The 13,578-nt window shown below is 36.1% G+C and overlaps 2 protein-coding genes across 2 annotated transcripts; both read right to left on the reverse strand.

Moving 5' to 3' along the window:
- Positions 1-2,919: 2,919 nt before the first annotated feature.
- Positions 2,920-4,611, reverse strand: LOC124369602 (leucine-rich repeat extensin-like protein 3). The gene is made up of 3 exons (XM_046827652.1): positions 4,294-4,611; positions 3,488-4,083; positions 2,920-3,091 (listed from the first exon to the last, which is right to left on the reverse strand). Exons 1-3 carry the CDS (start codon positions 4,576-4,578, stop codon positions 2,920-2,922), a joined length of 1,053 nt encoding a protein of 350 aa, XP_046683608.1. The 5' UTR covers positions 4,579-4,611.
- Positions 4,612-5,145: 534 nt separating this feature from the next.
- Positions 5,146-6,382, reverse strand: LOC124369603. The gene is made up of 3 exons (XM_046827653.1): positions 6,198-6,382; positions 5,657-5,847; positions 5,146-5,323 (listed from the first exon to the last, which is right to left on the reverse strand). The coding sequence occupies exons 1-3, from the start codon at positions 6,264-6,266 to the stop codon at positions 5,146-5,148; spliced, it is 438 nt and encodes a 145-aa protein (XP_046683609.1). The 5' UTR covers positions 6,267-6,382.
- Positions 6,383-13,578: the final 7,196 nt, after the last annotated feature.

The following is a 13,578-nucleotide window of genomic DNA, read 5'->3' on the forward strand; positions in this document are numbered from 1 at the left end:
TCCGCCAACGTCGAAAACAGCCCATTCCTTCAACGCCGAATCGTGAGGAGGGGGCAGTCATGGAGGGATACAAGGTTGCGATGGCTGCTGGCTCCTCCTACTGCCGACAGTAAATTACGGTCGCCCTGCTCCACACTCCTCCCTCCGCTAACGGTACTACTCCGCTACACTTTACGTTAAGTGAAATGAGATAGCTATTTAAGATAGGTACAAAAACTTAGAGGTCAAATTGTCTTCTTCTAAAGAAAAATGTAGTAAAATTAACAGTAAATAGGAAATATTATTTTCGTATATTGTGTTATATTATTTCTTGGATTTTATAGAATTACTTTTAAATTAAAAGTTTTGATTAGTACTTAACTAATGTAATTGATATTTACCCAAATGTAGGTAATTATTTTTAAGTTACTCGTATAATTTCAATACCACGATGAAACATCTTTAACCGCATACAAAATATATACACATTTTCATCTATTGTAGCTTATATGCATTTTCCAGCTACTTGTTACCTAATACCAATAAATAAAGTACCTAATAGTTTGATCTTTTGGCGGTTTCCCACTAATCCTATCCAATATTACCATATTACATAAAGCAATACATACAGTAGTAGAGATCAATCTTGTCTTAGTTAGCAATAGTACTTATAATATCCCTCGCAGATAAAGCCATGATAATCGCTGAAAGTTTGGAGCTGGTGAGGACTAACCAAAGTATGTACTGTATAGTTTTAGGGGAGTCGAATATGGAATTAATACCAATGATTCAAAATATTGAATATGTAGAAAATGCCTAAAGGAAATAGTCAATTAATTAACAGAATAGTCAGTTAAATTCTGTATAATGATTAAAATGTAGAAATCTATTTGGCTGCAAAAAATAATAATGTTTTAAAAATTAATATATTGGATTAAATGAGCACACTTAATTAGGAATTTTACGTGAAAGCTTGTTATCCTTCTCATAAGTTATGAAATAATTTATGCTCTCGGTAGTTATTTTGAATATTCGGTGTATATAATGTGTGTCACTCGGTCAGCCAGAGCGGACGATGTGGTGCATGAGAGAGGGCTAATGGCAGGTCAGCAGCGCGGACGAGCAGGAGATGATTGTGTAACATCGCACATTGAACAGAGGCCTCTGCACCTCGAGGTTTGTGGTCGCGTCACAGTCAGGCCCGCGCTGCCCGCACGCGTATTTACAACCGCAAAGTGGTCTCAGCAATCGCTTAGTCGGGTCTGCCGAGGCCTGGCGGGGATATCCGGATTGGCGGGCCCGCATATCCTATCTATTGCATCAGGCTGAGCCCGTGCATAATATTATGTAGACAAACATGAATTTTGTTATTCATTCGTGTCACAATAACAGCCCCTTCTACCAAATGGACATTCACAAATTCTAAAATATACATTGAGGGAATACACAATGTTTTCTTTTCAGAATTAAGAGTACTCGGTTTATCAATCTTGAAAATATTCAATCTTGTACTAGACTTAGGTTTAGTGGCTCATAATCTTTTTTGATCACACCGATAAGTGCCGAAATCAATGACTCTGGTTTCATGGTAGTTTTCAAATGAGTTGCAAATATACTCAATCAATACATAGTCTTTGCATCAAAAGTTTTACATCATTGTAATACTACATCTTTAAAAAAGTGCACGAACCCTCCACAGTACTTGTTTGTATTATTCATTTAGATCATCACATTGTTGCAAAACGATAGCGCCATTGAGCTCTCCACTCCCAATTATAAATCTCTGTCTCCAAGTAATACTGGTCTTTAAAATACAACATGTTTGTTGTTATGTATAACCTATTTTACATTGTCTCTGGATCATCCGAGATTTTCGTTATCCGAGGTAGTCTCGGTCCCATTTACCTCGGATAGGCGGGATTCTACTGTATAATTAAAAATTTTAAAACAGCGTTTGGATGCGTATTTTTGTCTTTAAAATGAGATTTACCTCACAATTTTGCAATCAAATATAAGCTCGTAAAATTGCTTGAAGTTTAACATTGTTCTCATAGGGAAAACGTTAAAATGCCACCATTATAGCCGGCCGATCACTGGATAAGCTGGAATCGCTTATCAAGTCTGTAAGTCTGTTCGTTTAATGGCAGTACTAAAATAGTACTTTTGAAAAAAAGAGTAAAAGGCAATAAATGGCAATACATTGAGGAACAAATGAATTTAATATAAAATATATATATATATATATAATATATATATATATATTATATATTTATATTTATTTATTTATTTATATATAAGTCTAGGACACATCAATCAAGACATAGGCTATAAATACATTTGAAATAAGAATCTATACATTAGTAAAAGTAATATATAAAATATTAACAATTATTGATTTAAAATGTCTTTAAACAGGTACCCAAAATAACAAAATAATTTTACAATATCTTAAAGTAGAGTAAAATGAAACATCAAATCTAAATAATACAACAAAAGTGGAACACAACAATCAAGACGTAGGCTATAAAAACATTTGAAATTAGAATCTATAAGAAATAAGAATCTATACATAAGTAAAGTTTATATATAAAATATTAAAAATTATTGAACTTACAATGTTTTTTAAACAAGTACCCAAAATAACAAAAAGATTGTACAATATCTTAATGTAGAGTAAAATGAAAACATAAAATCTAAATAATTCAACAAAATTGGAACAGTCCACTATAAATTAAAAATATAAACCGTACTAAAATTATTAAGAAATAAGGCTACCAAAATGTTTCTATAAATCTCAGTGCTGTTGTAACCTGCATAAAGGGCAACGAGGGATGACCTGGAAGGTAGGTAGCCTGTCAGTGCATTCAGCGCACAAACACACATGACCACGTGTGAAGCACGCTCCATCAGACAAACTACATAGTACCTTCCAGGTGCTGCCTAAGCGGGTGGCGCAACAGCAGGGCCAGCTGCTTGCACTTCAGGAGGCAGAGGCGGTTGGACGACTACTGCTGCAGGAGGCGGAGACGGTGGGACGACTATTGCTGCAGGAGGCGGAGGTGGTGGGGCGACTATTGCTTGCAGGAGGGCGGAGGCGGCAGGGCCACTACTGCTGCAGGAGGCGGAGGCGGTGGGGCGACTACTGCTGCAGGAGGCGGAGGCGGCAGGGCCACTACTGCTGCAGGAGGCGGAGGCGGTGGGGCCACTACTGCTGCAGGAGGCGGAGGGCGGTGGGGCCACTACTGCTGCAGGAGGTGGAGGCGGTAGGGCCACTACTGCTGCAGGAGGAGGGGGCGGTGGGGCCACTACTGCTGCAGGAGGCGGAGGCGGTGGGCCCACTACTGCTGCAGGAGGCGGAGGCGGTGGGGCCACTACTGCTGCAGGAGGCGGAGGCGGTGGGGCCACTTACTGCTGCAGGAGGTGGAGGCGGTAGGGGGGCCACTACTGCTGCAGGAGGAGGGGGCGGTGGGGACTACTGCTGCAGGAGATGGAGGCGGGTGGTACGGACTATTGCTGCAGAAGGCGGAGGCGGCAGGGCGGCACTACTGCTGCAGGAGGCGGAGGGGGTGGGGCGACTATTGCTGCAGGAGGCGGAGGCGGTGGGGCCACAACTGCTGCAGGGGGAGGGGGCGTGCGGCCACTACTGCTGCAGCAGGCGGAGGCGGTGGGCCCACTACTGCTGCAGGAGGCGGAGGCGGTGGGGCCACTACTGCTGCAGGGGAAGCAGGAGGGGGCGGTGGGGCCACTACTGCTGCAGGAGGCGGAGGCTGTGGGCCCACTACTGCTGCAGGAGGCGGAGGCGGTGGGGCCACTACTGCTCGCAGGAGGAGGAGGCGGTGGGGCCACTACTGCTGCAGGAGGCGGAGGTTGTGGGCCCACTACTGCTGCAGGAGGCGGAGGCGGTGGGGCCACTACTGCTGCAGGAGGTGGAGGCGGTGGTACGGCTATTGCTGCAGGAGGCGGAGGCGGCAGGGCCACTACTGCTGCAGGCGGCGGAGGCGGTGGGGCCACTGCTGCTGCAGGAGGAGGAGGTGGTGGGACCACTACTGCTGCAGGAGGAGGAAGTTCCCTATCTCCAGCGGGGAGGTCAGCTCGTGGCTGTATCTGTAACATACAACGGAATGAGTATGAATGAGTTTTAAAACATGCAAAAGTATGCCAAAGAAAGAAAGGGTTCTAGTTTCATTAGTTTTCCTTGAAATATAATATACACAAACCTTTAAAGCCAATTTGAAATATGAAATTGCTGTAATAATTATGACACCTCCTTAAGTGTCAAAAATTAATTACAACGAAAACAGTAAGTTTACAAACCTCAGGGGCAGGACGATGATTTTGCTCAGCTTGCAGAAGTGGTGGTGGCATGACTGGTTCTGCTGCTGCTACACGGCGCCCATCATTGCCAGGGATTGCCGCTAGCCGCACTCGCTCAGCTCTCATTGTGTCGGATAACGACAAGGTAAAGTTCGACACGCGGTTTAGGAACTGCGCCTCATTGTATCTCCCCTGGATCAACATGGTTGACGCCTGTTGTATTGCAGCGTCTTGGCGCACGTAGGCACGCCTTCTTAGGCGAACATGCTGTACGCCATTAGCCATTCGATTGTAGTCCTGTCACTGAGCATTTTTCAATTTTCCTGAGGTTATCTGTGAAACGAGATAAACAACCTCAGTTTATTGACACTTGTATAAAATATGTCTTAGAGAAGGCATAAAGACTGCAACGGAAGACGGAAGACCATAACTACTATAACAATAAAAAGGAGTAGACTTCTGGTTCTATCAGTTATAATTACAATACTACATTGTCTATTTAGACATAAATTGGAAAGACAAGATAAATGTTCAAATGCCGAAGTAATGTTTAAAGTGCAAATAAACCCGATTTGTTTAATATTAACATAAATTTATTTTAGTTGCAAGATTGAAATTAAAAGAGTATCGCACTTTTATTGTCATTTGCTGAGCGTAAGCTTTAAATTTTGGATGATACTTTATTTTTTACATAAACAAGAATAAGATCTATGATATTATTTGTATAATGGAATTTGGCTGAGCGTCATTGAAACCTATCACCAAGTAGGCTAGCACAGCTTCTCTTTTGTCTGCCGGTAGGATATAAATATTTACTATCTGTCTGTATATCTATACCTGTCCGCAGGACGTCTAAAGAAACGGCAAAAGACTTTTTACCGTGGAACTTCCACACTCCAGGATGTGGCCCCATTGTCCCTTAATAAGCTGCTGTGGAAACGCCTCCAGAGCGTTGTTGGTCTGGTGCGGCTCGCCAAACACGCTAAATCGATTCGCACCGACCATCCGCATCCAGAAATTTTCCATATAGCTGCAATATACATAAAATACTCTATAAACTATAAAAAAAGAAATTCTACCATGACATAGTTTTTTAGAATCGAAAACAATTATTTGTCATACCGATATTGTTGTGACTATATCTTGGAGAAATAAAAATGTACAATACAAAACATAAAATACCTGTACCAAAATGCATAAAAATTACTCGAAAAGGCCTAAGTTGTGATAATTTCTAAGGAAAGATTTTGAAAATTGCTGGAAGCAGAGTAATTATATAGGAAATCTAACAATAAACTGATTTTGAGCACACGAGAAAACACCAAGGCCTAGCTTTTAATACCAAACATCCTGATAAACTTACCGAAGCAGTATTCTGAATCTGGCTGCCAGACCGTGCAGCACTGAGTAGTGAGCTATGACCCTGAGGCCAAGTGCTATTCTTTCAGCAGGCAGCAAAGCTAATGACATCAACATCTGAAGAGTCTTAGCAGCCTCTACGTTGGTGTCAACTAAGTGTTGGAGGCGAAGCTGCCTGTGCATGCGATAGATTGCCTAAAAACGTAAATTTTTCTTGTATAATATAACTAATTATATGTCACCAGATAATAAATGTCCACATTTTTCCTTTATACAGTATATTAAAAATTTACTGTAAAAATAAGGTGTTACGATAAAAGAGGCACAGCAAAAAAAAGCGCATTGCGAAGAAAAGGTCCAGTTAACCCTGTTGGACAAAAGGAATTTTAGTCATTTAGTCTCTATGTTTCTTAGAAAAAAGGAATGGTACGCACACACAGAGCGCTCTCTGCTCTGAGCTTAAATTTGGGGTACTATCTCGAGGAATGGTTATAATAAAACAATATAATTAGAGTTAAACTTATATATTAAGTTATTATATATACCTGTGCAAAATGAAAGAAGCATCCGGCTACTCGAGCATTAGACCATACTAACTGAGCAGCATTGCTCATAGCCAATTCAAAATCAGTCAAAATGACCTGCGGATTCTAATCAGGAATTAATTGTTTAAAAAATATGAAAACACCTTGGTAGGCCTCCTGTGTCTTCCTCGTCATTAGCACAAAAGCTACCGGAAACAGCTGAAACGCGAAGAATAGTTTGTTAGTTTTAGTAACTTCCTGGGTCATTAAGAGTTTTAATTACAATTGATAATTTTTCTACATGATCTCTTTAATCGATGATAAATATCTAGTTAATGCTGCTTTAGTACAAAATGCGTAAAGAAATCACATTGATTGCCCTTAAGAAGTCAAATTTTTACATAGTTTGTGTCTTTTGTAGTTGCCATATCGTTTGTCCGAAATAACGTTTCAGCCACAAATTACGTATATAATATAGAGTAGTTTAAAACCATGTAATATAGACTAATTTAATGCACTACATCTTTTTTATTTCAGAAATAATTTCAGTTTTTCTAACGATTAACGCCGCAAGATTAAGGTAACACATTTACATGTTTATATACCTGAAGAGTGTTAAGATATTAAACAACAGGTAAATTAGAACTATAAACTATATAACAAACTATTAAATTTGGAATTAAAATGTATTTAAAGGCGATTATTGCTTTAAAAAAATTAGGTTATTATAAATTCATAGTCATGCTGTATAGGACGGGATCGATTTAATTCCAAGAGGATAAGAATCCACGTGTACATAATTAAAATACGATCTCCGGTTACTGCTAATACTTTGTAGGTAAGAAGACTCGGCCCCACCCCCCCCCCCCCCCACCCCCCCCCCCCCCCACCCCCCCCCCCCCCCACCCCCCCCCCCCCCCACCCCCCCCCCCCCCCACCCCCCCCCCCCCCCATTCCTAATATTATGTGCAGGTGTTTAACTAAAAACTAAATTTAATCAACTATACAACTACAAAATTACGACTGCACGGAAGTTTTCAATACCCAAACTGCTGAGGATGCATACGATACGTTTATTAATACATTACCAATAGAATTGTAAACCTCCAGTCCGAAAAAGAAACTTCCGAAGAAAAGAAGAAAGAGAAGAAAAGAGAGAAAAAGAGAAAAACCTTTATGTGATGAAGAAGTAGCTAGACTCAAAGATGAGTATATTAAAGCATAAATAAGTACCAGCCATTACGAAATACCCAAGATAAGATGAAGGCTAAAATAATTGAAAAAATGATGATAAAACATTAAAAATGTTTGAACCACCATTCATCTATAAAACACATATATAATGCAGACAATAAATCAAAGGCAGTGTGGTAGGTAATGAAAAGAAAAATTCATGAAACTTTAAAACACAAATAAAACTTGAAATAAAAGAACGCTAATCTGATAACCCATTGGATATTTCCCAACTTCTTAAACCGATTCTCCACCAGTCTTGCAGATAGAAAACACTTCTAAAACAGCAGTCATCCTAAAAGAACTGCAACTTTCACAAAACAAACAGAAAATCCTTCACTTCTTAATTTTGAGTATAAAAATGAAAAGTAAATTGGAGACATAATAAAAAATCTAAAGGCCAAATCTGCTGGAATTGAGGCCAGCTTAGCTTCTAAAGCACTGCAGTGATTCACTTACAGCTTCTTCAGGCAGTCTCACTAAGGTCGTCCTTACAAACTGGACAATTTCCTGTCAGCCCTAAAATATCCAATCTAAAATTCTAAGCGGCTGCATACCAATTCAAATCAACTATAGACCAATATCAAACATATCAACCTTCTATAAGGTCATTAAGCGAGTAATACTTAGGAGGCATTGATTGTGAACCGATAAACTTAGATGAAAATCAAGACACCACCCCTGTTAAAAGCCATGTTTTCTTCTGTTTGAAAACAGTTCAACAGAACTTTGAAGAAACTTGTTGAAATTTTCACATTATTTTGCTTTACAATATGTCATAAAAATTAGACAGAAACCTCTTAATGAAACTAAAACAAGAGAAAGTTTATCAATTACTCTCAATACATGAGTCAATTCATACATTTGATCATCTATACACCAGTTAAAACACATTAACCTACTAAAATTGTAACTATCTTAAGAGTTTCGGTTCAAACAGTGTTAAGCTCTTTTTAAAGCGAAAATACATACGTAAGAACTAACTAAAAAATACATGACGTTCCTCTGGAAAAATTTAAAATGCAGAAGGTGTAGTAGAAGTGGGCCGGAGGGCACTGGGCTTGCACGTTTCGGATTAATGTTAGGACGCTTGTTACAGACTGGAGTATAATCAAAATTGAGATAATCCTCACGCATTAAAAGTAAAATTCATGAGACGTATGAAAAGGGATGAATTAGCCAAAAAACTGTTTGTAAAAAATGCTCTATCTATGAGCCACATACATGAAAAATTTCCTGTCGGAGAAGAATTCTCGCCATGACAAGGGGCACCCTGGAAAGAAAAGTAAATACTTACTGGTTCCCGTGAGTCTGGAATGGAACAATCTTCCTTCGTAAAAAATGCAAACCGTATAGGTAGTGTCACTTAGCTGACTTAACCAAACCCTCAAGAGTAACAAAAACAATATTTTTTAATTAACTTTATTGTTTTAAAATATTGCGTTTTTTCACAATACAAAGTGTAATAACAAATTATATATATTTTGTTAACAACCAGATCACAATATTTGATTTTGTTTTAAAACGTGATATGAAAGTAAAAACTGAGAAAATTGTCAATTATATATATATATATATATATTATATATATATATATATATATATATATATATATATATATATATATATATATATATATATATATATATATATATATATATATATATAATAATCGTACTACATTATGATTGTCAGTTGTACAGAAGTGAATTATGACGTAGGTTATCCTCAAGGGGTACAAATATGGTCCTAATATATTGATAACGGGGAAAAACCTGATAACAGTAACAATTAAAAAGCTCTTATCTTTGGGTCGCAGTTTGGACTTTCCAATTAGCCAGTCTATTCATAGTAGGCTATTCTAGTTTTCTTGTTTTAGTAGTTGCTGTCCAACCTTTCTATCAGTGCACTTTAGTACAAAAGAGTTTGTCGTATTGCTTGTAGTTCTTCAACTACACTATGTTTGCTTGACGAACGTGAACGTATAACACTTCTTATGATGGTTGGTTGGGGAAACAACGGACGATCACACGAGGAAGCATGCCATTTATTTCATGACTACTTTCACGAGAAGGCAGCCAATTTCTAGAACAACTGTAGGGAGAACTGTTCAACGCTTTATGGAAACAGGATGTGTTTCCGATCGTCATAGGACAGGAAGGCCCGCTACTGCGACAACTGAAGGCAACTCTTTAGATGTATTGCACTCATTTATTGAGAATTACGCAAGAGTCCCTACGCTCAGCAACACAAACTCATGACATCTCTGTTACGTCTGTTAAAAAGATTCTGAAAGGGTCTAATTTTAAGCCTTATAAAGTTCATTTGGTGCACGAACTCAACGAAGTTGATTTCGATCGACGTATAGAATTTTTGTGAAACTATGATGGCCAAAATAGATTGCAACGAAATTGATGCAAACAATATTGTGTTTTCAGACGATTGTTCATTTATGCTGAATGGAAGTGTAAACAGGCACAATTGCCGTTACGTTACTAGAGTAGCGAAAATCCTCACTGGGATGCGGGAAGCACATACGCAGTATTCACTAAAGGTGAATGTCTGGCTTGGTGTGATAGGTACCCAGTTGGTAGGTCCTTTCTTTATTTGAAAGGAAATTTAAGTGCAATATCATATTAACGTTTGCTAGAAAATGAAATTACACCAGCAATTCGAAACATGTTTGGAGAAACATTAACCAGAATATCTGGTTTCAACAGGAACGGAGCACCCCCCACACTACGGCATTTGACGTAAGAGCCTATTTAAACACTGTTACCAATATATTAGGACCAAATTTGTAACCCTTGAGGATAACCTACGTCATAATTCACTTCTGTACAACTGACAATCATAATGTAGTATTTATCTGCAGTATTCGTTTGGTTTGCAGTTTTGCTTTACCGGGGTTATGGCTACTAATGAAATGTAACCAAGTAAAACCTTTGAACAGCCGCCATTTTGTACTGGATCAATCTTTTTTGAGTGCGGTTTGCGGCATTAAACTCTGCTAGATAAGCCCTTTAAAATGATGTGCATATTGACCTATGCTCCTATTTAAGATTTCCTTCCGACTCCTTGCGGGACGTCCACATGATATTACAGAAAACTGATAGTTCCTTCAAAAAGTAGATTTTTAGGTGTAGTATTGATGTACCAAATCTTGTTCATTTATCTGTTTTAATCGTTTAGAAAATATTATACCAGTGCAGGACTTTATGTACACCCTGTATATAAGTAGATATGAATATGCCAATTCTAGACCACTTTTGGAGCCAACCGAAATTCAATGTAAAAGCGTGTTAAATGCACCATAAACAAATCTGAGAAATCACGAATGAAAAATAAGCAAATCTATATCTGTTTATACCGTTCAATGTTTGCTTCTAATTTCTTAAGCTGTTTTAATGAAAAATCTTCGGAATCTTAATGAAAAATCTTTATTATTCAAATTTTGCAATTATTGTCATCCAAAATTTATCTCATTTTCTCCAAATTTAAAATTCTATATTTCTTATTTTTTTGTAATTCATTGAACTTCTTATATTCCTTAAACCTGAATTCACCAACCTCATTTAACTCTTTCAAGAACTTACATTATTTAGTAAGACGAAAATTTAATTGAACAAATTTTTTTTATATAGGGAAGTAATGATGTTTGTTCCCATTCGCTCGACTTCTCGATCCCATATATAGTTGCTATAAATTTTTCTGGTATAGTGATCATCTTGCTCAAAAAAAACACACAAAATATTCAAATTATTTCCAATAACCTGTTTATCAACCTTTGAAAAAGGATTTGGGAAATATATATATATATAAGAATATGTTTTTTGTGACGAGACATCACGAAATATTCTTTAATAACATCCTGATTTTCCAAAATACAATCATCAAAAACGATTAAAGAATTCGGTTTACATTCGCTTAAAGAGACGATATCATCAGAAACATAAACATGTGATATTTTTTGCTTAAGTTCTTCTGAATAAGTTTTCAAATCTTTCTTGCAGTTTTTTATATGCGTCTTCTTCCAAAGATTTACTAAAAAACATACAAATTTTAATAAGAAATCAACCTATTGTAGATGAAATTCAATAATAAAGTTGTTGTTTTTCCACATCCACTTGAGCCAACAATTAACAATCTGATAGGTTGATCTTTCTTATTTTCTTCAAAAGTTTTGTAGTTTTATCTGATCTTTTTCCTTTAAAAAATTTCTCCATTTAAATTAGCGAAAATGAAACTGTTCAAATTGACTTCAGAAAGCTCTAAATTAGTTTTAAAACTTAGAACATCCTATTCATTTAGATGAAGAATCAAATTATTTTATTGGTTTAAGTAGTTTTTTATTCTGATAATTTTTGTAATAAATATTAGTGAAAGTTCTTCTTATTGTATAGGATTTAGTGAAAAGAACATAACAAAATATTTATGGTTTTTAAACAAAGGATATTATACCTTTGATCAAATAAAAAATTCCGTTAAAAATTATCTGAAAACATTCAAACAATCAGATAAATCTTTAAACTTTGACGAAAACAAGTTTGAAATGCAAATAAATTATCTCTTTTAAACAAAATTCAAATAAACACGACCAGTAAAGAATAACCTTTCAGCAATTATGGTAGATTTATTAGGGTTTGTTCAAGAAATCATTGAGCCAAATCAGGTATATTTAGGAAAATAAAACGCCAAAATTTAGACTGTTCGATGTAATAGAAGTACATTGTAATCTCGATGAACCTAGTTTTGAAAATCATACAGAACATCTACACAAAGAATCTGAAATATTGTAAACTTTTTATCTAAATGTTGCTTATGGATAAAAAATCAGTGAAAAACTGAATGAAATCGATTATATTCCAATTAGAACAAATATTACACAAGAATTACAAAACTCGTTCTGACTATTCAAGACTCTGAAGGAAATTTTACTGAATAATGAGAGTAAAACAACAATTTTATTTAAGATTTATAACGACTTGGATTGTTGATATTAATATTCCAGAGTATTAATATTTAAATCATCAATAATACATCCAAGACGATATAAACATATTTTTTTCATTAGTAATAAGTACAATGTATTACTAAATTTGTTAACTATTAAATATTATCTGGTTTGTCTAAAATAAAAATCACAGTTCTAAATAAAAACAATGGATTTATTTTTAACTGGCAAAATAATAAGTTCAACGTTTCAGAATTTTTATCACTCTATTTTCCACAAAGAATTGACAAACCTTTTTGTAAATTTAAAAATTCCTTTGACAAGAAAATAAAAATATTAATCAAATATGTCAAACTAAAAATCAGAGCTCTCTTCTAAAATAAAATAATAAAGTTTTAAAATTAGAATGAAATACCACTTTGAAATAATAAAAATAAAAATGTTCACTTCTAAGTTCACTCAAAATTCAAAATAAAAATTTCAACTTCTCTTTACACTATTTGAACCTTAACTTTCAAGTGTCTGCAATTCAGATTACAAGTCTCTCTCTAACAATTATTAAAGTTCAATTAATTTTCAATTAATAATTCATAATTTTCAATTAATAATTCACAATAAAACAGTTCCAGTTAAAGATTAATAAATTACTACCTTTTCAAATCTCAATTAAAGTTATTAACAAAGTTCAATTTTAATTCACTTCTCTTGCAAGCATGAACCAAATGTAACTTGTACGATTCTATTATGCTCTATTGTTCTTCGAGAATAAGTTATTCAGATTGCTCTGTAGTTTCTATGAATTTAATTCTTTCCTATAAAAAAGACAACAAAATTAATTTAAAATCAGATCAGGATGACTATTTCAATAAAACGTACAATAAAGTGGTGCTTACCTCAAAATCACTCGCGGAAAAAAATTTAAGAAAAGCGGCGCACTGCAATTAACTTTACTCACGAAAATAACCAAGAGAAGGGCGAAAATTATGAGCGGCGCTTAAATACTTCCCTTTCCAATCACCTTTGCAGGACATCCGTGGAGCTTTCCATTGGTCCTAGCTGTATCAAACCAGGAGAACAATACTCACAAGAAGGCAAGTTCTAATCAATTCAAGGCAGTCAACCTGCCATCCTAACAATTTTAAAACTACCAGTGCTAACTTGCCAAAGGATTACATGTTCGATTTTACACTGACAATTTCACAATCTAATCTAAAA

The sequence above is a fragment of the Homalodisca vitripennis genome, chromosome X (assembly GCF_021130785.1).
Source record: "Homalodisca vitripennis isolate AUS2020 chromosome X, UT_GWSS_2.1, whole genome shotgun sequence".
NCBI lineage: Eukaryota > Metazoa > Arthropoda > Insecta > Hemiptera > Cicadellidae > Homalodisca > Homalodisca vitripennis.